This window comes from Peromyscus leucopus, chromosome 9 (genome assembly GCF_004664715.2).
Source record: "Peromyscus leucopus breed LL Stock chromosome 9, UCI_PerLeu_2.1, whole genome shotgun sequence".
Taxonomy (NCBI): Eukaryota; Metazoa; Chordata; class Mammalia; order Rodentia; family Cricetidae; genus Peromyscus; species Peromyscus leucopus.
In genome coordinates, this window is record NC_051070.1 from 112,115,984 (window position 1) to 112,141,573 (window position 25,590).

A 25,590-nucleotide genomic window follows, 5' to 3' on the forward strand; every position below is an offset into this window, starting at 1 on the left:
TAAAGTATGCTTTACAGTAATAGTGCAGTGCTTTTGAGCTGGGCCTCCATGCTGATTTGCATTAAATATGCACTTGAAGTTACAAGCAACTTCACTGTTCCCATGCTCTGCTGATCCTTCAGTTTTTTATAGGTGATTTTCGCTAATGATCGCTTCAGTCAGTTAATACAGTTCTTGTCCACAGGTTGCACCATCCTGCTCTCAGGCCTTATCTGAAGGTTCCAGTGACTTGAATAATGTTGCAGCAAAACACATTGGAAATTGCTATTGGGGACAATCTTCTGAGAAAGAATGTGGGCAGGCAGCTGCCGTCATAGGAAGGTCAAAAGCCCAAAGAAACAGGACTAGAACAATGCAGCCTTGACCTGGAGCTCAAAACTGACCGTTTCGAACATGGCTTTGTCTGCCACTGCCTGTGTATAAACGTTTCATTGATGTTCCTGGCCTGGGAAGGTCTTGAATGCTCTCCAGGATGGGAAGCAAAAGATGCTGACATGGCTACATTGAGTATATGTTTTAGCAATAAAGAACACTGGTCAGTATACAACTGAAGAAAAACGGAAACAGATGGGACTCCCAGAACCACAAGCCTTTGAATTGGCCCAGAAATGCTATTTTAAACACTCTATATGTTGGTCTACTGTTTTGTGTGTGTGGAATAATGCATTCTTGGTTTTCTTTAAAGGTTTCAATATGTTACAAGGTTATCCGGACAAGGGGAAGGAAGGGCAAAGGGCTAGCTAATGTACCCGTCTGTGCAGGCCTGACCAGATTCTGGGATTCATTTCCAGAAAGCAGGAGGCCTCTTATTAATTGCACGCCACGCAAGGAAGCTTTAGTTCCCGTTCTCTGCAGCTTTTTTTTTCCCACAAAAAAAAATGTGTCCATTCAAATGGGGCACAGAGATGCCCACGTGGCCTCTGGTAAACTCGAAAAGAGAGACACAATAGTGGCAGTGGTACACAAGATACATACACAGAGATGCACAGACATGTGTGTGTGTGTGTGTGTGTGTGTGTGTGTGTGTGAGAGAGAGAGAGAGAGAGAGAGAGAGAGAGAGAGAGAGAGAGAGAGCGCTAAAAATCTGGTCATGGTTGAAAGCATGAGCTTTTTTGGTTCATCTCTGGGATGTTACAACAGCAACACACTCTAAAACAATTAAGTCGCACGCATAATGCCGAAGGAATGTGAGCGATCCCGTGACCAGCTTTACGCCATCTGCTTGATCCCCTTCTCGCTCTCTTTTTGAAGGAACATATATAGGAAAAGAGAATTCCATCTTTGTTCTGTTGCATATAGAGCTCTTTTGAAGCCTCCAAGTAGTTTGGTTTTTGGTAAAATTGTCCGCTCTTCTATTATTTGAACACACAGCAGCCCTAAGCTACCCCTGTGGCTTCTCCTAAAAACATTTCTCCACATGAATTAGCTGAAGGACAACTGAAACCTCTTACCAATATACAAGTAACGTTTTATTTTATATTCTATCTTCCATTGGCAGAAGCCTTTTGATGTTTTTTTAAAACCAGTGAAATATACAAATCACACAAGACAGAAATATGTACATTAAAAGTACAGAATAAAGGCCATAGAGGATATACAAAATATCTGAATGACGCGTAGAATATCTTACATTAAATAGTTTTTTTAAAGCTAAGATTGTTAAACTCCACTCTGCTCATAAACATGAATCACTAAAAAAAGAACATAATCTGATTTAGCAAATATAAAAAGCATACTTTGTGGTTTTTGTAGAATAAAAACCAAAAAAGTGACATTTTAAACTAAATTAGTGCTTTTTTATTTCAAGATCGTTTGCTTGTGATTCACTGTAGCTGAGGGGAAATGAATATTTGGGGGCAATAAGTTAAGAGCCACAGGGCTGAGGTGACCTGAAGGCCACCAAGCCTATGAAGGGAGACATACATCTTTTCAAACCTTGAAAACCAGCTCAGGCCCCGACAACAGCACAGCAGACGCCACTTTTGAAATAGAGGTGCCCTTATTTTAAAACATTGTTTAAACTAACTATCTATGTGGTGAGCTGATTTGCTGCAGGAACTCTGGTCAGTCCTCACTGAGAAACGAGTTAAGTAAATGGAGATGAGGCTGGCTCCGGGGTTCTGAGTGCCTCTCAATGTCCGCTGCTATGACAGACCACAATGCCCTCCCCACAAAGAATACCAAAGAGGGGGCGGAGAACGGGGGTGGGTGGGTGGGCAGGAAGCAGATGGCCACCTTCTAACCAACATGCATCTCAGGACACCAGCCCTGAACGCTTCTGCAGAGTCTAGCTTGCTTCCTGGCATTTGTGGTAGGATCCCAGAGAGTTACATGCCAATGTCAAACTCAAAATTTTGGAAAAAAAGAAATCCCAATTGGACTTCAGTGAAGGACAATACTCCAGGCGGAAAGTAAGCCCAGAGCAAACTGTAACTCTAAATCACAGACTGCACTGAGATATAATTATATCTATATTTATATATGTATATTTATATATATATGTTATGTACAAAAGACTGAGATATCAGGTACCATTGAACCACCCCCCCCTTATAAATGAACTGTTCAAGTACACTAGGAACAGTTTCAGCGTACACCTGCAGGATAATAGGAAAAGCACAAATGGATAGTCTAAATGCAGGGTTATACCAGTCACAACACCTCTGTGGACTCCTTGGGCCAAGAAATATCAACAAAACACATGAAGTTACTGTACCTCAAAAGAAAAGCTTTAGAGAAATGAAACAATCCCCCACGTAGCCGTTTTTGAGCATAACTCCTCACGTACATTTCCCGCCCTGCAAGCAATGAGTATCCACGTAGCTGTCATTTGGAAGCATGGTCAGCATCACATAAGGGCACAGAGAGTCCAGAGAGGGCTTGGGGTCAAGTAGGAAGGTGGCTGCCACTTTCTCCTCAAAGAGGTATTCTGCCCTTCTGCAGTGCTCAACTCTGTGGGCTTTCCTCGTTGTCTGGGGAATGGGTCTGCACATGGAATTCATGGGTAATTTTCATTTTTAAGACAGGAAGATGGCTTTCAAAATGAGAGAGTTTTTGAGTCAAAATCCCTTCCCAGACATCAAGTCTGGTATTCGGAATCAGCTGGAGCTAACACTATAAGATTATGGCCTCAATATCGGAAATTTCAAGTTTTCTAATTTCTGGGGACATCCCCCACCACACAGCCCATCAGCTCCCCAAGTTTCATGAACTGTTAGAAAAAAGGCACATCCATAATTGGAGTATCTGTAGGTGGGCTATAATAACATACATGCTATTCCTGTTGAGGAAGATACGAGATTCTTGCTCTTACATTCTAAAAGATAATTCTGAAAATACAAAAAGAGGGCTGCTAACCTCTGGAATGGGGGAGTGTCTCCTAGTCTGTATTTCTGCCATATATGTATATTTAATATACCTAGATTTTAAGATCTTTTGTCTTGTACCAGAGCATCTGCAACTCATTTGGGCCATAGGAACTGAATCATTCATGGGTCTTACCAGCCTCTTTCACCTGGGTACCACCTGTCCCACAGGACTCTATATTTGAGAAGAAAATAGTTCCTATACCTTCTAGATGTGAACCCCAACCATGCAGCTAATAGAATACATGTTATTTCCCCTTTATCCTGTAGCATCAGAAGAAAGAAGTTTTTGTACTAACTTTGCAAAGATGCGTAAAATAAATATTTTTCTTGGTTTCCCCCGTTATTGCCAAATATTAATTATAATATTAATAATAAACCACAGAGTTCTCAGATGGTAACAGAAACAAAAAATATGGTTCCAGCTGCAATTCCTGGGGGGGAAATAAAAAGAACCAGAATCACTGTACTTTCTATAAATAAATGGGTCCTGGGAATGGGGCTGAGGGATGGGCAGGCAGGCACACCACTATTTGCACACGAACTGATCCACGATCTCCGTGCACTTCTTGCACTTGACATAGCAGCACCAGTGAAACTTGCAATGGCAGCGTTCCGTCTGCACCGTCTTAAACTGGTCGTAACCGCGGCCGCAGCACATGAGCTCGCAGCCGTCCATGCCCTCGGAGGTCTTGTTGCACAGGCGGCCCTGCGTGCCCAGCGAGCCCGTGCTCTCGTTGCGCACACAGTAGTCCGGGCTGGGGTCGATGTAGACCAGGTCCTGCGTGGTCGGGGAGTTGAAGCGGCTGTTGACCTGGACCAGCTTGCCTCGGCTGTTGAGTCTCATGGCGGCCGCGCCGTCATACTTCTCCTTGAGGGCATCGCCCACCTTTCGGAAGTCCGCCAGCTGCAGCCAGCACGTCTTGAGGCTACACGAGCCAGACACTCCATGGCACTTGCAGGCTACGTCGGCCAGGTTGTATACTGTCTGCAGGAGGAAAGGCGGGAAGTTATGGTGCAAATTCTTGGAGGAGCTGAGCGAGACGCGGGCATGAGCGTGGTGAACAAAGCTGTTCTCCGCTTTCTAGGGGCAGCCATGGCTGAATCAAGGGGCTGAATCAAGGGTTGTGTTACTTCTTCATCCGCTACCGTTAGAAATATTGTTACCTACTCTGAAAACGCTCCAACTCTTTAGTTTTCATCATTCCATCTACAACTATCGAATTCAAATGGCAACAGGAAAAAAAAAAACAAAACAATATTCCAAATGGCAGCCACTTGTGCAGAGAAATGTCACCAGTATTGTGTGAACTCCATTTCTTGCCTGTCTTCCCTGAATGCGGGCCCACATCCAAGCCTTTGAAAGATGTGCTGTTATCCTTCTATTCACAGAGAAGGGAAGAGATGAGCTCCTATCCAATCACTGGGAAGCAGAGAGTGCCTGGATTTGAATCCAGACAGTAGGTCCACATTTAATGACCAGGTAAGTGCTGAGGTAGGAACGGATCCATCCCTAGAGGGATCAGAGTTCTGGTCTCCACCCATCCTACCCTATTCCTGTGTCTTTCCACTGTTGGAACAACCCTGACACCTGTGATCCCATCCAGTCACACTAGCAGCTCTGTAGCAGATAACAGCACAGTGACCTCTCAAGGGTAGGTGGTTCACACAGGTCACACAGCCAGGTGTAGGGGAACTTGGTCTGGGTCTCAGTCATGCTCACTGCTCTTCACGTTATAGTCCCTCCTCTGCCCTGTCCCACACTAGGTCTCAAGGACCACCTTGCAGCCACGGACATAGGATGTCTGATTTTGCCCTTGAACTCAGGCAACCGGCTGTCCCTTCTAAGCCCGTTTGTCACCTGTGGATGATGCCAACCTCCTAGCACAGTTAGGAAGATAAAACTGAGGAAGGGAAGGAAGCACTTGGCACTCCAAACCCACTCAGTAAATCTGGTCGTTGTCCAGGGTGATGGGGCCATGGCCCTGGGTTTTTGCCCAGTCACCTCGGGCCTCCCAAGAGCAGTGCTCAGAGGTCTGGCCCCACAACACTGTGCCCAGCAGTCTGGGAGGTGGTGGTTGCCTATTTATAGTCCTGACTGCCCACAGTCCCTCATGCCAGCAACCTTCCAGAGTCATCATGGTGTGGCAGTGCTGGCCAGGGCCTGTCCAGAACCCGGAGCTACTTCTGCCCAAACAACCACCACCTTCCTCCTCCAAGGATTCACAAGGACTTGCTTTTAACAGGGGTCACAGTATATTATCATGCCACAAAGACTTTCAGCCTGAGAAAAGTTTTGTAAATATATTTAACCTTTGCTACCTTTTAAGGAAAACCAAAAGCTAATGCCCTAAAGAAATTAATATGATTTCCTGGCATAGTGGACAACTTTCAAAGGTACCCAACCCCCAAACTTAGAGAAGAGCTGGTTCCTGTATCACCTTACTGACCAAAATCCTGCCTTTAGCTCATCATTCCCATGATACAACACAACCAAATAGACGTCACACTTCAAAATTCAACAATATCAAAGTATCAATATCAAGGGCAACAAAAATAACAAAGACACTTCTCAGCTTCTCCAGTGGTCCCTTTTGCCACTTGGAAATGCTTGACCCTCTCCTGTGAGTGGACAAGCCCTTCAGGATTTCTTTCTAGGAAAGAAGTGATAAGGATGTCCTAAGATGGCCTGGGACATTTCTGGTAGAGAGAGGAACAGTCCCTAAGGTAGAAGGCCTGAGCAAGTACATGCTGTACTTTTTCTGTGGCAATTACCTGTCCCCTCAGGGAAGCATAAGCAAAAACCGCATTGCATTTAGTCTTTACCTGTCACCCTCAACTGTTTACCATCCACTTTGAGAGGAAGTTAGCTGGAATTATCTACACAATCTTTGACTTTCTCTAGGTCCTATTATTCTGTAATGTTTAATAATTAACTTATCATTTATCAAGTACTGACTACTGACTGACACTAAGCTAAAATCTGAGACTGAACCAAAGGAAACATTGTTGTAGGCTGGATTTCCGATGGTGTACCCTAATACCTGAAGTCATCACCATGGCCACAGGAAGAAGTGGAAACGTGCAAACTGAGGTTCAGAAACTAAGAGAGACGGACCTGATTTTAGGCCAGCATCTCCAGGAGCTCTTCAGCCCTAAGCCCTGATGAATGTGTTTAAAGCAAGTTAACCGAGGTTTCTAACAGAGATCCACTGGTTGCCTTACACAGCCACTAAGTGGTCCTCTTTGGCCTCAGTTTCCCAATCTGTGAGATGAGGGTGTGGGGGCAGAGTTCTAAAGCTCCTTCCAGTCCTCAGGTCTACTCTGTGATTATCTTCCTCTTTCCTCACCCCAAAATACAGAAGAGTGAAATCTGTGACCAGAAAGTTCCTGGCACCTACCTTGGGTTCTATGAAAAAAAAAAAAAAAATAATGGCCCTGGTTTTCAATGCTGCCAAAGTTAAGAAACATTTTCACCCCTTCATTTTAAAGCAGCCATAAAGTGCCATGTGTTTAACCGCAGGGAAAAAAAGGGTCTTTTTAAAAATATCTTGGAGTAGCTTTTCATATCCCCACCAGGGGAAGGAAAGAGGGGGAAGAGGGGCCTCAGGGGGGCTGGGGGCAGATTGTCCATACCTCTTCTCTCAAAAGCCACCCTGGACTCAGACTCAAGCAATGACAGCTGCTAAGACTTCTGTCTTTTCCCTAACAAAAGCCCTTTGGAAAAACTCTCAGCCCATCAGATCTGCTATATCCACAAGGTGGTCAGGGAGGGAAAAAAGAGGGTCCAAAGCTGGGGTGAGGCCTTGCTCAGTGGAGCACCTAATGCTTCCCCTAACTCAAACCCAGCAGCCACAAAGGGGTGAGCTCTAATACCCATTGGTGGGGGCCAGCTACAAAGGTACACAACACACTTCTCAGAAAACAGCTGAAGCTCCTGGTCCCAGGGCCCATTAATGGAACCATTCAGGCCCCTGGAGGGGGAGGCCTTTCTGGAATGTGCACCTCTCTCCAAGGAGGCCCATGAGGAAGGAACTGACTCAAGGAAAAACAAAGAGGCCGAGAGAACTAGGCAGAGGAAGATACAGGAGGCCAAGCATGCACAGAGACCCAAACAAGGTGTGAGTATCTAGGAGAGACCGGAGCTGAGTGATGGTGACGAGAGGGTCCAGCTCCTGTGCACGCATGCACGAGGGGAGGAAGGGTGGCGGGGGGGGGGGGGGGGGGGGGGGGGGGGGGCGGGGGGGGCGCCATGGTACTCACCCTACGGCCGGCTTCATTGTTGTGCAGGTTCATGAGAATACGCGCACTCTCGTAGGAGCCCTTGGCATGGATTCGTTCCCGTTCTCGTGCATCCACGAACTCCTTGGCAAAGCGGTAGCCATAGTCGATGTTGTCCCCACAGCCGCCCCACAGCCAGTCCCGAGGCAGGTCCTTGGGGCGTGCAGCGCGGCTGCAGCCACAGGTGGACAGCTCGCCCTCACGGCATGCACGGCTCATGGCATTCACCACCCCAGCTGCGCTCACTGCGTATGTGAAGGCTGTCTCTCGGCTGCCTGCAGGAGAGGATGGGGGTCACTCGATTGCCTGCCCCATGCAGATGCCTAGATCTTGCTCTGTGTGGGGGGAGGGCGGGGGTTGGCTCTAAGAAGGCCTCCAACACACTGGCTTATGCTGCTGGCGAAGGCTGAGAGAGTCCAACACACACCAATCCTTGGGGAGGTGGGGGCCCCCAGAACACAAGGCCTTGGACCCAATTGTGGAGCTAGGGGAAACCACTTGTCAAAACACAGGCTCAACACAGTTCTCAGGCCCACTGAAGGCAGGAAAAATCCTGATAACAGACCCCTAGAGAGAGAAGAGGGAGCCCCAACACATAGCGAACCTGGATTATTTGGTATAGGAGAGAGGGCACCCCAACATGCCTGAGCTGCTACTGGAGCAAACAGGCAGTGGATAAACCTCAGGCTGACTCTGCACACTGGACCCCACCCTGAAACACACACCCAGGCCCTGGGCCCACCTTGAGGCAATTGCAGAAGGATGGGATCGGGTCACGCACAGAATAGACAACTAACAAAGGAGACACGGATACCTGCATCTACTGGGACATTTCAGAGCCTAGTCAGGACTTCAACACTACAGGATTGATTTTCACTAAACCCTTTTGAAGACATTCAAAACGTCTTATTTCCCAAAAATGCACATGAAAGAAGCCATTGAAGGAAAGCTCAGAACTGGGCTGGACTTCTTTACCCTTGTTCTAACGTTGATATTATTTTCGTCTTGAACAGAACAAGACTTGCTGGGCTTAGATGCTTCTGCACATCTCAAGTCCCCATGCTCCCTCTGCCAGACAGTGCCTGGGGGGTCACAGTTAGTTTTCACCTGGCACCCTCCCTCTGGAGCGATAACCTCTCCTCCACTGCACCAGCCTCTGGGCTCTCCACTCTACCACACCACACTGTTCTAAACCTGCCCTCAAATCTCTCATTTGAGAAGGAGTGGTTAAAACAGCCTCCTGGTTGGCCTTGGTACCACATCTACTACCAATCCCTCACCCCTTGACTCTCCTGCCCTCTATCCTTACCCATACATAGCCTTTGCCTGGGACAAGAAGAAAGAAAAGCAAACAGACTTGGGGAAAATGGGGGTGGGAAGTAGAAAGTGTTCTTCCCTCAAACTGGTCAAGATGATCTCCCCATAAAAACACTCATAGGAGCCCTGTTAGTAGAGACTAGCTTAAGTTCAACTTGCATACAGAGAAGTTTCTACATGTAACAAGAAACAACTTGATAAACAACCACACTGGGAGAGAGAAAGGATTAGCAGTCTGCCCCCTGGATGAAGCTAGGCCTGGGTATGAGAGAAAGATGGGGCCTCCCTTTCACAATCTAGTGTGAAACAAGGGTATTGAAATTGATGCTCAGGAAATGAAGGTCCCTTCTGATGCTCAACCCCCTGCAGCAGACTGGGTTTCTCATCCATTTAGAAAGCTTGCTAGCCATCTTTGCTGAGCAGGGGCCCCATGAAGACAGCAGATCTCAGCAGGACCCAGCCAGCCCCAGGGAGAAGGAAGGTCTGTCCAGGAGCAATGGTCCCGCTGACCCTGGTGCCTACCTTCTCCCCAGAGAAGCTGTGTCCCACAGCTCACTGGGGCCATTTGTGATCCCCAGGAAGGACCGTGACTTCAACTCACACAGACTCTCCCCTCCTGCACTTAAAAGATGAATAACTTCAGGAGAGTGCTGGTGGTGGGCAGGAGGGTCCATCCAGAAAGTTCCAGTGGGGCTTTACATCTGTCTAGTTCAAATTAGACAGCAGCATATACAGGGGAGTGGAAATAAATGAGGAGGGCAGACAGGTTGGAGGGAGTCGTTTGAAGATTAACACTGATAAAACAGAAAATGCTGCGGCCTGCGCAGGAGAGCTATAGAATAAAAGTATCTTGGAGAGGAGGACAAGGAGATAAAATGACCCTCTGAGGACAGAGGGGGATGAGACACTGTCCTTTGAGTACACAGAGCATAAACGGGCTTCTATACAACACACAAATCACCCAAGCTTTTTTTCATAGGTCTAGCTCGATCATGTCCATTTTCATCCAGAATACAAAACCTGGTGGGAATCTCTACGCTGATTGTTGACTGTGGAAAAACATCAGTTTAAAAAGTGCTATTTGGCTGGCGGCCTGGCCATCTCTCTAGTCATCCTGCTTGCTCATTCGGTTGGGTCTCCCTCTGCATGAAATCTATTCTGACTTGGATCCTCACATCCCTTAAAAATGGTGCCTTCCCCGACATCTTTTCACAGTGTAGAAACAAAGACAAGAGAGAGACAAAAGCCGGAAGGAAAAGGAGAATGCGATGAAAAATGAGAACGTTTCCAAAATGAAGCCTGGGCCCTTCGGGAGGCAACTGTGCACACTGCCTCCAGGGCAACTGGCACCTTTAGAAAAATGAGCCCAGAAAGGGGTCAGAGGCGGCAGGAGGAGCTTCCCAGACACTGGCCCCTCACAGGGTCACATTCTCACAGACAAGTGGTATTCTCCATGTCCCTGAGGAACTGGGGGTTTGGGAGTGATGTGGGCACACCTTGGGCACCAAAGGTGTTCTCAGCTGTCCCTAAGCTCTCACTAACTTCAAGCAAAGCCTGAGTTAGGAAAAAGAAGATAAAGACATTTTTCCATTCTTGGAGTTCAGTTCCTGTTCCTTCTCATCCACAAAAACCATTCTAATTTTCCTGCTCTCCTTCTCTTGTTTCAAATAATTAAGAAAAAAAAAAAAAAAAAAAAAAAAAAAGGCCCATCTAATCTTCCAGATGGCTTTCTGCTCTAGGACAAGCAGGTATTTGGGGACCTCTGGCCAGTGAGGGTGCAGCCTGTGTTTCCTGAGGCATCAGATGATTTACCCATAGCACCAGTCACTCCCTGCCCCCACCAGGCTATGAGAGGATGGGACTCACACAAGACCCACCACCCAGTCCCCACACCAAGTACCACAAGGCCAAGGACTGAAAGAAAGGGGTACTGGCAAGGGACAATTAAACACAGGCATTTGGAGTATTGGCCTTGAGGAGACAAGCACTTTGAATCTTGGGCCACATTTAAAATGAGTCTCCAACAGAACTTAGCTCATCAAATAAGAGCTTATTCAGTCCACTCTGGCCCAGAGCAGGCCACGTGTTGAGGATGAGGAGAGGATGCTAAACCAAAGCTGTTTGCAAGTGAACACAGAGCAGAGAGCACCTCTATTGCCATCTCCCTCTGGCTCTTTCTAATTCCTGTCCCTTCAAGAAAGCAGTGGTACCACAGTTTAAAAGGCAGTTGCATATGACAGGAATTGCTGAAACTTGACATTTTGATCGAGTTTGGAAAGAGGTTTTTAGCTCATTTCTTATAGTATCAGAAAGTAGAAATAAGTCTGCACCATATCTCCATGTGTCTACCTTAAGACAACCTATATCCAGGGGCCATGCCTGCTCCCCCAGGCTCAGCTACTCCAGTCAGACCCCAGGATATACATTAGCACATTTTAATCATTGACAGAGAGGACAAAGCCCCATGAACCCTGCAGGCTGGGCTACAGGCTGTTCTCCCACTGGATTAGAGGGGTGGCTTCCAAATCTGTGTTATTTTAGTTTATGAAGTCCCTTGGCTCAGGCGTCCACTGACACCTCTTTTTTGTTCTCAATGAATGCACTTTTCAGGGTTTTCTTTCAAAAGTATTTTATCCATCTGTGATGGATATTAAGCCAACTTTTTATCTCCGGTCAGTATAAACAGTTAATTGCCTTTGATAAATCGCTTCTTACTTTTGGAGTCACTGCAGTCATATTAATTATAAAGGCTTGTTTGCATAAAACTAAGGAGACCTAAAACATTCACACTAGAAAACACACAGGGCCCATCTGTCAAGGAGGATTCTAGACTATTGCAGAAAACCACAGACAAACTGAGTTTTCTTTTCTTTTCTTTTTTCTTTTTATTCCTTTTGGTCAAATTTAAATGCTGTCTCCTCCCTGAACGGATCAACAAATTCAACAACATAGTTAACATTAAAACTCAAGCTGTAATCAAGACACTTAAAACTGTTATTTCCAAGTTTCTGGGCTGAAAGCTCAAATGTGTATTTTTCTGCCGATTGTCGAAAATCACACACATAAATTGTATCACTTCTTATTAAAATTCTTTCTGGGACTAAAAATAAAGCTTTTAACTTTATATATCTCTGTAGCCTCAGGAAACGTCTATATTAGGAAAATTAAAACCTTACTGCCGGCATTGCCAGTGTTCGGAAAGATGACAACTTGAGCTATTTGGATTGTGCTTAAGACACTGCTAACCAACCCAAGAGCCTTTGGATTTAAGAGGATTTCAATGGCTCAGTTTCCCCAACCCCTCTACTTTTGATAATTCAAATCAAGCATCCTGCTTCTATTTTAAATAAAATGCATCTTACAAAACAAAATGAAGTGTTGCAGGGAAAGGCAGTTCTGTGGTGTCCTCCTCCTGAACTGGTTCAAGAAGTTTGGGAACTAAGAGTCTCTTAAGAGGTGGGATCAGACTTAATTTTGTTCTGGCTAATGACAAAAACCCTGAAGCCATCACCCAAGCTGTACAGTGGACACCCACCCCACGGAGCCCTCAAGAGAACATAAGGTGGAGGGTGGAGGGCAGGGCCGATGAGCCCCTCACGGGCTGCTTCCTTACCGATCTGCATCACCCTGCCAAAGACAGAGGTGTTGTCCACTGTGCTGCAGTTCCACCTGCGGTGCCGGAACTGGTACTGACACTCTTTGATGCCCGTCTTCGCGCCCTCTCCGATGTACTGCATGTGATCCTGATACAAGTGGCAGAGCTTCTTCTGTCCTTGAGAAAGTCCCGCCAGTTGGCTGCAGAGAGGCTGTGCGCCGATGATGTAGACCTCCGACATCTGAACGGGGTTATTCATACCTAGCGACCTGCAAAGGGGAGGGGGAGATGTGCGTTCAAGATTTACGTGAACTCTGGAGGTAGCAGCCCCCCACCCCTTCCCCAAAAGCACGTCAGCAATACAGGCTTGAAGCATACAGATGCCTTTTCTCTCCTGTTGGTCCGCATGACAAAGTATGAGAAGGGCTTCATAAAACTCCTCTGTTGAAACTCTACTAAGAAAACAGAGGTATTGTGTAGTCCCCACCGGGCCATCTGGCTCCCTCAGTTAGTGTGTTCACTGTTCCTTTCCGGTCACCACATCTCTGAACCAATATTTCTGAGATTCACCCAGAAAAGAGGGGGAAATGGAGGTTTTTCAGAGACCGACCACTGACTTTAGAGAAAGTGACTCGGCACTCACAAAGTGGATGGATCTGCCTTAAAAATAACAGGAACATCAAAAGTGGAGAGATAGCACCTTCTGATGAATGGAAGAAAAGAGGGGTGTCTATACAGGCTGAAGAAAATCACCCATGTTAAAACAGAAAATCCAGTGTCCAGAAGTCACATCTGACAGTCAGAAAAATGCTATTGCTTCACCAGAGAGGATATCCAGAGAGCCGCCATCACATACAATACTCTGGGTATTTTGCAATCCAGAGAGAAATCCTCATTTAGGGACATCTGACTACTTCAAGTTCATCTCCTTCTGATCAAATTTCAAGTGCAAACACGTCCCTACTTGGGGTTTAGCTCTCTCCTAGGACTCTACTACTTCAGACACTGTGGACTAATAACCTCCAATGACAGAAAAATAAAGGGGAAATTCGTTTTTTAAATTTTACCTAGAGGTGGAAAAAAAGTCAATTTTATAGATAGGCTTACAATTATTAGAAATGTATTTTCCTTTTTTTTTTTTTTTTCCACATGAGGTACTGCAACCGCACGGCTCAATAAGGGACTCATAGAAAAAAAGTTGAGATTTATTGATTCGGGTTTCTCCTGTGTAACTGAGTATATGATTTACAAAATTAGCAGGTAACAAGAAAATTCGGATTTAAAAGGCACATAGAACATATACGCATCTATATTAGATAAATGTACCCATGCTCATTCTCCAACTTTCAACACTGTATCATAATGCAAGTGTACTTTTAAAAACGGAAAGAGTAGGCACACACAGAATCAACTTACCACCAAGAATTAGCTTCTATTACAACCTGGGCGAAGGAGAAAAATGTGGCCAAAGCCATTAGGAAGAACTTGGAAGACATCGCACCTCCAGCGGTCCCCAAAGCTACTCCCGGGCTTAATATTCCAATGGACTTCTGGAGAGGGAAGAAAGGAGCAGATGTTTATTGCCTTCAGATAGTTTTCAAGCACACAAGTTTAAACAGCGGAAACATCCGAGGTCTCTCAAGTTTACAGTTGAGTGTCTGCGCCTCTCCTCCGTGAGTTTTTTGATGGCAAGATATAGGCAGTTTCTTTTTCTAAATTAATCCACCCACGCAACCTCACCAGGAAATCTTATTTCGCTGGGATCCTGCGCGCGGGGCACGCCAGCGATTACAAACATGTCTCAATGCTGTTGAGTCAAAGCCTGGGTGCCAGGCTTCCAGCGACTTCCAGTCCCGCACGCGCGCACACACACACCCACGCTTCCCTCTAGTTTCCCGCTGCGCTCGGTCCCTCCTCGGGAATTCACTCGGGAACCCGCCACCACCCTCGTCCTCTCCCGGACCTGGGCCGAAGCAACAAGTGGAGCCAGAATTAATTCCATGGGCGAGAGGAGAGCGAAGGCGAGTGGAGCGCACTGCCGGAGGCTGCCGAGGAGGCGGGGTGGCCGGCGCGGGGGTGGGGGTGGGGGCAGGACGCGGGAGGGAAGGGCAGGGGGTGGGGGCGAGGCCCCAGGGACCAGTGCGCGCGCGAGTGCCCAGCTGGGAAATGCAGCTCCGAATTAACATCGTCTGTTTCATAATCAGTTTACGGGGCCGATTTTGGGAAAGCCACTTCCAGATGGGGAAGAGCAGCCTGGGTTTCCTTTAGGATCTGCTTCAGCTAGTTTGGGGCGGGGAGTAGAAGGGGCTAGGGGTAAGGGATAATGAATGGGAAGAGAGGTCCGCTCCCCACCCAGAGAACCCGGAAAACCTGCCCCCTCCTGACAGTGGCCTCCTCTCAGTCGGAGAGGAGGAACAGGTCTCGGATGAAAGAAGGGTCCGCCTTCGGTTCTTTTAGGAGTGGATCTTTCCCCTGCCCTGCCCTTCCCTCGGACCCATCATTCTGACGTTTCACTCTCCCTCTGGCCCCCTTGTCAAGCAGCTGCTGTTGAGGGCGGGGGCACAGAGGGCCTGGTGTGTCTCTCGGAGTTGTCCCCCATGTTTCCATCGCATCACTGTGAGCCTGTGGCTTGAAGAACACCCTCCTCCAGCCTAGCCTCTCTGACCCAAGTCGGACTCAGTTCATTTAGTTCCAAAAGGCTGGCAAACCGGCCGAGGAGACAGGTTCCCCGGGGGAGCCGGAGGTGCGTAAGCTCCGAAGTATCAGCGGTGTCCCTGGCTTCCAGGGCGCCGGGAGCCGGGCCGGCCGAGAACGTTCCCTTCCTGAAGATATTCGGGGGCAGAAAGTTCTGTTGCTGTTCCCACTGGTGACTTTTCCACCTGCAGGCGGCGGCGGAGAGAGGAGAGTGTGGGTAGGAGGAGCAGGTTTCCAGCGTCCCCTTTCACGTCTCTGATAAGTGTAACTCTGTGATGCCCGCAGTCCCCGAGGGAGCCCCTTCCTTTGGAAAGGCAAGAAAGGTGAACTTCCTCCAGGCGATAGAAGGGCCCTGCCGAGGCCAGCTCCGTAAAACGGATGAAGGGGGCCCTGTTGGCAGTAGAAACACTAAAGGCCCCTGGAGCACGCGGTAGCTTTCCCTTGCGAGCCACCCCTTTGGCTTGGACACCTCCGGGCTCCTGGTAGAGGAAATGCTTATGTGCTTCCCAGCGTCGGCTAATCAGTGCTCCCCGCCGCGGCCCGGTCGTCCCCAAAGCACCGCAAAGCTGGGGGCGCGTCCTGGAGAATGGAAATCTGGAGTTTCCCCAGTCTCGGAGAGAGAAGGTTCAGTCTCCTTCCCTACCCCCGCCTGAAGTGTCAAGTTTCCTCCAGGGGAGGGGTGGGCTTCAGGGTCTGTCTTTGCGCGCGGCCCAGGCTGCAAAGGCGAGAGTGGATGCTGAAACCATTCTCCAGAGTACGCGCGCGTGCGCGCGTACACACACACACACACACACACACACACACACACACACACACACACACACTCGTGCACACTTACACACATGCGTGCATAGACATACACGTTCCGAAGGGCTCCAGCTCTCAGATCGCGGCGGCCTCACTCACTTTTGGAGCTTCACAGCGGGCGGGGAGCGCGGGGCGGGGCGCGGGTGGTGGAGAAATTGATAACAGATTCGGCGGATTACAGGGAATCTCTTTGTTAGAGCCGAAACCACACAAACCGAACCTTCTCCCGGCCCGACGCCCCGGGGCAAATCCACCAGTTCCCAGAACCCCCGCCAACTGCGAGTGGAGCCACCCGGTTTCCTTAACTCGGATCTCCTGGGCCCCAGAGTAGGGGTGTCCCAAGGAGGTCTCCAGGAGAGCCCAGAGCAGTGTCTGCCTTGGACTCCCCTGCACTTGCCTGGAAACACCTCGATTTTCTTCCCTCTCCACTCTGTCGCAGCCCCACAAATTTGAGCGATTCAAGGAACTCACAGCGAACTCATTCGAACACCTCCACTTTAGAGGGTAAAACATCCGTCCGGGTGGGTTTATCAGAGATCGGAAACGAAGAAGATAGCGTGAACGGAGAACTTTTGTGAGATTGCCGCAGCAAGGCTAAAACAAAAGTTCTGATCAAAGTTATCCAGAGAACGAGCCAAATGTTTTCCAACAGGGGCCCGGGAAAGCAGACTGAGAAGCCGGAGCATCAGTCCTCGTGGGCGTGCAGAGGAGGCTGCAGGCTTTTAAGAGGTGCAGCGCAGGGGTGAGTGAGGTAAAAGAAAGGTGTCCACCCGGTCCCGAAGCCAGGGCAGGTGGATCTAGATGATGCTGCTTCCCCAAAAGCGAACCCCAAAGCCTTCAGGATGTACTAGATCAAAGGTACAGACGGTGCCGACACCAAGCAGAGGGAAGTTGGTGGGGAAAGAGGACTTCCTCGGTCTAGAGAGCTACAGGACGAGCGAGCGCAAGAGTCCAGTAACCAACTGCAAAGACAGGCGGTCCCTTAAGGACGAACACTAAAGCGGCTAGGGAGAGTCTCTTCCCCTACCTCACTGTTTGGTCATTGCCTTCTGCTAGATTCTACATTTAGGGCCCACGTCTGGGAGTGGAAATGATGAGATATGCCAACTAGGCGGAAGAAGAGAGTGACCCAGGCTGCCGGTGGCGAAAAGGAAGATGGGAAACTCCCAGAAGATCGCCGTTCTTGAAGAGGTGGAAACTGAACTGTGCTCCCCACTCTGCTCTTTCTCTGAAGCAAGAAGAGAGATGGAGAAACTTGCGGGGAGGAAATTCATTTACAGACGCAAATTTGGTTCCTCGACTTCGGGCGGAGGGAAGACCCTGAAGAATGACCAGTAGGGGTCTACTTAAGGGGGAGTAAACAAAGGAAGGGTCGCTCCCCACCTCGCAGGCCTGGGCGCAGCTGAGCTAGAGCTGCCCTACACGGAGAATAAGAATACTATGTGTACATGTGTATGCACACATGCAGCAGGAAATAAGAGCCAGTGATATAAGCCGGAGGTTGTCTGGAGCTGCTGTTAGGGCAAGGAACCTGAATAGTTCCAGAGCGACCCAGACTGGCTAGGAGGTCAGTGAACAGTGATAATATAGAAGAACACTCTAGCTTGATTCTTCTCCATTCCCTGCGCCTCAGCGAACCAACGCACAATTACCTCTCCTAACTCAGCAGGGACTCTTCTGTCCAAACCTGAGTTGAGTATCCGCCAGAGAGTGAGAAATGAAAGATCAGTTCAATCCCCAGTCTCTACAGGAATATTTTTAAATAGACGAAGACGAAGTCACTGTTATATATTATATATATATTTAGAATCAAGGCTAAGAGAGGGACAGGAACACGTATCCAAGACCACAAGAAGAATTGGTGAAACAACCAAGGCCACACCCGAGGCCTCCAACGGTGACACTCCCTCCCCAGTGACCAGAAAGGGTAGGAGTCCTTTGTCCAATTGCCCGAGACCCCTTTGCTGGGTTACACCTATGGCCCTTTCCTATTCACAGCTCTGAGCGACACAAATTGTCCCTTGGCGGAGATCTCCGAGGGGCCTTGATGGGTGAGAGGGATCGAGTGGTCGCCAGGGAGGCATGCAAACTGAAGGAATGGAACCCTGAGGCGCCCTACTTCCGGATGGCCAACAGGGGGCAGCCGGCACCGCGCGGTCGGTTAGAAAAGGCCGGGTTAAGGCTCCGAGTTTTGCGGGCGCAGAGCGCACCCCTCATGCACAGGAACTCTCGGGAGGGGAAGATCCGGGGCTTGGGCTGGGCCTCCTCCGAAGGCTCTTGAGCCGAACCCCAGATAAGAAGACAAAAGCCAACCTGTCCAAGACTTTAGAACTGATCTCCTCCCCCCTCCAACCCCCGCACCCCTAAAAGCAGAGCAAGGGTCCCCACATGTCCACCCATAGCCCTACTTTCCATTACTCGCCCGTTGCTGGGTACTCACGACATTTGCCTCCTCCGCCCCTCACTGCCCCCCAAAATCTCCCCTGCTGGAATCTGACTAGGACAGCGGCGGATGTACTAATATCAGCCGGAGGGCAAAGGCTGAGGAGTTGCGACCTCACCAGAGGGCCCAAGTTATTTCCCAAGAGCGAGTTGTCCTTTTAAGTACGACCGGGGAGCAGTGGCTCAGACAGGGCATGGAGAGTGAAACAGGGCCTCGGAGCACACCCGCGTTTAAAGCCCTTTCTTTGAGGGAAGAAGGCTACTTGCTTTTAGGAAGCATCTTCGTTCCGATTTTCATCTTATTCTCTAGAAAGCTGGAAACGAGAGATACGGAGTATAAATGGAGATTGTTATTGAGACGTGGAGGGCAGACAGAGGAAAAGTTGTTTGGAAAATTGCTAGTTATATTCCAAGACGAAACGTTAACTTTTTTGTAAAAGTGAACTCTCGGTGACCCTCGGAGTGTGTGACTCGGCTTTAACATACAACTGACAATTAAAACAAACACGAGTTCACAAACTAGCCCCCGCCCGCTCTCGCAACGCAGAGGCCCTAGAGTCTCTAAGGCTCTAGGCAGACTCCGGGGGGGGGGGGCGGTTAGGATTAAAGCCACTAGGACCACTACTCCCCGCCCCCACGGCTGCAGTAAAGGGCCGGAGCTCACCCAGAGGCCGCTAATAATGCTAATAACGCGACCTGGCTCCCCGCGCGGGGTGCGCGCTGGCCCCCCGCCAGGCACTCTTAAAGGCACAGGGGCCTGGACCGCTCGGGTTACTCGACCTGGACAGCCGGGAACCCAGCCCCGGTCGGAGGTTGGGGGTGGGGAGTGCATTGCTCGGGGGTAGGTGGCTCCTAGTTTCCCTAGTCTCAAAGCGGTTTCTCCTAACCCAGGTGTCCTCTTGACCCTCAGTTCTCCAGCCACACAGTCTCCTCGTGCCCATGAAGCGAACGTTTGATAAATATTTGATGAATCGAATCATTATCCTGTTGCTGAAATATACATAGTAAACTACACTCCAGGTTCTCGGGATAAAAAGGAACGCCGTCTATGACCCCCACTGTTTTTCCTGCTCTCGCTCTTCTCCATAGATGAAAAGGTTTGAAGAATAGCCAGTGTGAAAAGTCTCCAAGGACGCAGAGGCAGTGTCCCCAAGGCAAGGGACGAAGAGATAGGAGTCCCGGCCAGCGACAGTAGGGTTTAGCTCTCTCTAGGCAGTCGGAGAAATGGAGGGGATGGGAATAAATGGACGGAGTTCAGTTAACTTTAAAAAAAAAAAAAAAAAAAAAAGTAGCGAGCGTCGGTGCGCACAGAACACTTACCTTCATGGCGAGGGGGAGGGGGCCCGGGGAGGAAGTCGCCACCCGAGCGAAGGCGGCCGAGGAATCCAAGCGAAGCCGCCGGGTTAAGCCTGGGGGGACGATCCAGAATAGGGCTGTGGAGTCCTCCTGGGCGCGTCGGGTGGGCGCAGCGACCCGGAGCAGAAGCGAGCACTGGCACCCGGGCTCCGAATGCGGAGCTGGTATAGCCTGGAGATGCGCCCAGGAACCGAGAGGGCGCCGGCGCGCGCGGGCCAGCAGCAAGCGCAGGGCCGAGCCGGGACACGGTGCAGGAGCCGCGGGTCCGACGAGGGCGCGCAGGCGACTGTTCCGCGGCGAGGCGCTCCCTCTCTAACGTCCATCAGCGACGGAGGTAATTAGGGCTTTCCAACCCCAAATGTGGGCGTGATTGTGCAAAAGACTTTACAACAAATAATAAAAAAAAATTCTTCACAAGAGGGTGAAAAAAATGCCCCACTACTCAACTGTGGCCCGAGGCGGGGAAGGGGGGGGGGCGATCCCTGTGCCCAAGGTGCCCCCAGTTCATTCACACCACGAATTCTGCAGACTCTTGGCGGCTCACGCCTCCTGATCCTCAGCTCCTCCTCTCTGGGTCTGTGGCCGAAACGTCTGCTTCCAGGGGCTGCTCCTGCAGCGAGTTAGCTAGTGGACGTCTATGTACACACAGACACACACCCAAACACACACACACACACACACACACACACACACACACGCAGACAGGCGCGCAAACACAGACACACACAGCAGCTTTGGGGCCACAGAACAATCAGGCACGCATGGCTTTTTCTCCGGGAGATGCCGCTGAAATCGCACAAGTCGCCATCAGAGCTGCAAGAGTCAGAGCCAAATTTTGTCCTTTCATTTTAGGGTCTGGCAAAAACCGGGCGCAAAATGGGTGCAAGTTGTCCCTGGACTTTCCGCTGCGCGGTGGCTTGAGCCGTTAATGGACAGCTAACCCGTGGGGAACGTTGGCTTCCCCCTTTTGGTCCCCTTCTTTCTTTCTTCTGGTTAACCTTCTTTCCACCCCCAACCTTTCCAGGGCGGACAGAGCGAGGGGACGGCGGGCGAGGAGCTCCCCTGCGGCGACTCAACTCCAGAGGTCCATGGCGGTCGACGCTGCCCACCTCCTCAGTCGCGACCGGGGTCCGAGGGGCGGTAGTGGGGCCCGGAGGAGGCGGCGGAAGGAGCTCACGAAGCAGCGGCCACACAAACCGGACTCCGGACGGCGGAGGCGGCGCCTCGCAGCCTGCAGCAACTTTCCACGCGATGCGGTGCCCCGCAGACTGACTGCCCCAGCGCGGGGACCGCGTGCCCCCCCACCCCCCCCGGCCCTCCTGGCCAGCTCCTTCACTTTCGCCCTCCCTCTCTGCAGACTCCTCTTTCCCCTGGTGTTCACAGCGAAAAAAAAAATATTTTTAAAGTTGCAGAACCAAACCCGGCTGGAGAAGCAAAGGGGGGTGGGGGGAGAAAAAAAGTCAACTTTGCCTGTGCGCATGCGTGGTGAGGCTGTCCTATGACAAACTTCGCAGGATTTTAAAGCTGTACTACGGGCCGGGGTGCCGGGAGGCGGGGTACGCTCCTTCCTTGGGCCCCCTCCTCAAGACTCCCCATCCCCCAGGCATCTGTTGAACAACGTCCACTCGGCCGCTGTTGCCTGCTCACCTCCTGACTAGTTCGGCTTCTTCCAAAGCCATCGACCAGTTTAGGAGGCTGAACCCCATCTTTCCCAACCAGACCCCAAACTGCACTCACTGGGGCCTCTGCGGAGACGACCTCCCTGACTCTCCTGGGGATGTCTCCTTCTTGCGCCCGGGGAGGGTACTTAAAGACTGAGCTTGGAGGGTAAGGTGGGCTCGAGCATCCTGTAAAGTCCCCGGTGTCCTAAAGGTTTGATAGAGACAGGATTGCGCCTCGGACTTGAGATTCTAAGCGGCCAGGCAAGAATAGAGGTCATGCTGCTCTCGAAGATCTAGGCAGCTGCTTTCAGGTGAGAAGACTGCAAAGTTCAGCTGAACTGGGATTCGGAACTTCTAGACATGTCTAGACAACTGAAATGGTTAAGATTTCGATTGGGCAGAATTGGTGGATGCGTGCCACCCCAGCCTACAGCATGCCATGGGTTCCACGCTGTGTCTCATGGGATAGTGCAATTCGTCTCCACCTTTCCCATCTTCCAAAGGTCAAGGGTGGGTCTCTCTCTCTCTCTCTCTCTCTCTCTCTCTCTCTCTCTCTCTCTCTCTCTCTCTCTCTCTGTCTCTCATTTTCTTCATCCAGAGGCTTGCCCTTGGCACTGACAGTTTGGGTTTGCTGCTCTGGTTCCTCACCCTACCCCCATCTCTGGCAGCCCACCGTAGAGCATACAAAAGTCAGAGATGTTCAGCATCAGATATGTGACCACACTCCCTCAGCCCAGCCATATTTGTACCCACTGACTGAATGCCTCCCCATCATAGCATCCCTGGTCCTTTTGCTGGGAATGCAAACATTGTTTTGTGAGCTATGCAAACTGCATGAGATGGATGGATGGATCTGCTCCACCCCCACCCCACCCCCTTACTGGCTTTCTTTTGCTAAGGATGCTTGCAGCCCTGAGGAAACCCAGAGGCTCTCAAAACTCCCCTTCACCTCTTGGGTCTTCTTCCCTCCAACCCTTTCCTGGCTTTCACACCTTATTGATCTGTGGGCATTTCACCACTTTTCCATGTAGCTTTAGAATTGCTCACTTGAGGAAAAGGAACAAAATTTAGGGATTTGGGGCATCAGGAGAATTGCTTCCAGGCACTCTCTCTTCCTTTCCCTTTCCTTCCAGCTAAAGCTCTGTAGCAGCTGCAAAGACATTCCCATGGCTCTCCATCCCAACCCCAGGCCCAGGCCAGGTGTCCCCAGGCAGGCACCCAGCTCAGCCCTGGGGTAGCACATCTCCAGGATATAACTTTCCAGTGGCTCCACAATCAGGGAGTAGCTATGAACTATGAACCCTGGAGCTTCCCAAAGGACAGGAAAGCCACCTTGGCACCCAAGTGCCCTGGATTCCAGGGGCAAGCCACATAAAGAAACAGGGCAGAAGGGAAATCCCTTCCACTTACAAAGCAAAAACGCTGGCTGCTCAACCTGAGCATTTTCTTTATTTTCCTTAGCTATTGTCTGAGTTACCCAGATAATTGCTTGCTTCTCAGGAGTTGCCTTTGTGGGTTAGATTCAGCCTTGAGGGTTCATCCCTTTATCCTCTAGTGGAAGATGAAGTCCCAGTTCCTTCCCTGCTACTTTCTAGTTGTTCATAAGGCCTCCCAGCACCTCCATAGCTTCTGAAACACAAACACACACACACACACACACACACGCACGCACGCACGCACGCACGCACGCACGCACGCACGCACTCGCAGCCAGAAATTAGATGGTGTACTCAGAAGAAGGGCACTCAGAATGGACTAGGATGGCTTGGACATTACAGAGTGGTAAGAATACCAAGATGACTTGTTGCTAGACACGGACTCTTCCAGAAGAAGAAGAAAAAAATAAGCTCTGAAAAATCGAGGTTTTCAAACCCCCTTTGTGGCATGCAAATTTCGACTAGACCATTTGTAGCCATTCTTTACTTCAGTGCCAGAGACTATTCAAATACTTTTCACTGAAGAACTACAACACATTTGATTATTGGCTATTTCCCCAGACGATCACCAATGCTATTTGAGTTATATACTAAATTTTATTGCTCAAGAAAAAATTTTTGGCAAGATTTCCAGCAAGCCTATCTGGTCCCAGTGACTTCAGATAAAGGGATGAGAGCTTCTTAACTGGTGACTCAGTGGTTTCATAGAGCTATAGCACTGGAACATTGAGCTCCAAGTATGCAGGACCTCAGCCCTATCCTTCAGACATGTGACCTAAACAAACCGGAAATCCCCTGGGAGCCTTTAGTGAAGGGCTGAGGGTGGGTGCCCGGGAAAGCTGGATCTCCCAAGAGTCAGTCCCACTGTGGGTGCCGCTTGGTTGGTTTGACTGGGAAACAAACAGATGCAAGGGGGAGAAATCAATGCCTCTCCACCTGGGAAAGCTCTGGAAGGACAGCCTCCAGGGTGTGGAAGTCCTGCATCTCCTGGCAAGCCATGCAGGCGTGTGTTCACAAATTAAGTCATCTGAAGACATGCTGGCAGGGCATCGCCATGCTTCTCTCATTAAAAATGCTTTGGACTCTGCGGAACAAATAAATCAATATTTTCTGGCTGCTTTCCCAACAGAGTTCTTTTCCCAAAGCACAGTGCAAGATAAGGAATTTATGAACGACGGCATCCGTGTGCCGCCTTTTCCCAGCGGGAGAAAGCAGGGTCTGGGTTGTCATTCTGGGAAAATCTACCCTCCTTTTATGCCTGGCAAATAATGTTTTATGGCCCTGGGTTTATGGTGGGTGTTTTAATGATCTGCTGTAGAAAGCGGGTTTTCTCTCCAGTCACTAGAATTTGTCAAGAGGGCCTGGAGGCCATAAAAGAGGGCTGGACCCCAGGGACAAACAGGCTCCATCTTCTGAAATAAACTAATAAAGGGCCCCAAGATGTTTACCTCTTTGCTTCAGAGTCAAGAGCAGGAGGGCTGTGTGAGGGCCCTGCAGATGGAACTTTAAGAAGGGGACAAAGAGTCCGGAAGGGGCCAGGGGGCTTCCTCAGCACCACATGGCCACAGTCAAAGTAATCCCATCACATAATACTGCCACTGGCCACTGGCCTGTGGGGGACAAAGGCTCCCTTGAGGTTAGAGGCCATTTTTGGTCTCTGGGCAGACTCAAGGACATGTTTTAAGAATCTCAAGCTCAGCCAGGTATGGTGGCCATGGAGGCACAAACATTTAATCCCAGCACTCAGAGGCAGAGACAGAAGGATCTCTGAGTTCAAGACCAGCCTGGTCTATAGAGTTCCAGGACAGCCAGAGCTACACAGAAAAACCTTGTCTCGCAAAACCAAAACCAAAACGAAACAAAAAGAGTCTCAAGTTCTATATGCCCTGGGCCTGCTCTCCTGAAGCTCACTCTTATGTCCAGCGGTACTTTCCCATGATCCCGAATGGATATTTTGTTCTTGTATGCATTGTTGTTATTTGTTTGTTACTGTTTCTTGTTCATTTTGGGGCTGACAGAAAGAAAAAAGTGTGATTTGTTGTTGGTGTCCTGGTTATTGTTGGCTGGGTGACCCTATAGTAACCACATGTCCCTGTGGGTCTCACGTTCCTCACACATAAAGCAGAGCTAAGAGAACTAGAGTGAAGCTGTTCCAACCATTGAGACTGTACAGAAGGCCTTGGTCCACCTTGGTCCACCTTGGTCCACCTCTGCCCATGGCAACTGCTTAGGAATGGCAGATGCTGTGATTTCAGCACTGCTGGTGGCTGGGTCCCTGAGTGACAATATGAGGAAGATGGGATGGGATGCTGAAAAGGAAAGACATATGGCAGGCCATTCTAGCATGAAATGACCAGCTACATGGTGGGAGGATTCTTTAAGGACCTGGGCAGGTAAGTGCGGGTAATGGTGAGGAGTGAATGATGATTCCATCAGGAGTCATTTACCCAGCTCTTCCTGCCAGATGCCAGTCATGCCTTAGCTCATGCCCATTGCCTTACTCCATCCTCCCCTCATGAAGTAGATATTAGCTGTGGAAGAAGAATGGGGAAAGCCAAAGGAGGTCATAAGTCCCCAAAGCCCAAGTTTTAGTGGCAGGACTTGAAATTATAGCATCTTCTGATTCACTTTCCACT

The 25,590-nt window shown here is 49.6% G+C and overlaps 1 protein-coding gene across 2 annotated transcripts; it reads right to left on the reverse strand.

Annotated features, from left to right (window-relative positions):
• Window positions 1-1,444: 1,444 nt before the first annotated feature.
• Window positions 1,445-21,150, reverse strand: Wnt5a (Wnt family member 5A). 2 transcript variants are annotated; one of them, XM_028882398.2, is made up of 5 exons: window positions 19,822-21,150; window positions 13,975-14,108; window positions 12,577-12,827; window positions 7,629-7,921; window positions 1,445-4,353 (listed from the first exon to the last, which is right to left on the reverse strand). In XM_028882398.2, the coding sequence occupies exons 1-5, from the start codon at window positions 19,825-19,827 to the stop codon at window positions 3,895-3,897; spliced, it is 1,143 nt and encodes a 380-aa protein (XP_028738231.1). In that variant the 5' UTR covers window positions 19,828-21,150; the 3' UTR covers window positions 1,445-3,894. The 2 variants fall into 2 exon arrangements, with proteins under 2 accessions (XP_028738231.1, XP_028738230.1); XM_028882397.2 differs by lacking the exon at window positions 19,822-21,150 and adding an exon at window positions 14,522-16,038.
• Window positions 21,151-25,590: the final 4,440 nt, after the last annotated feature.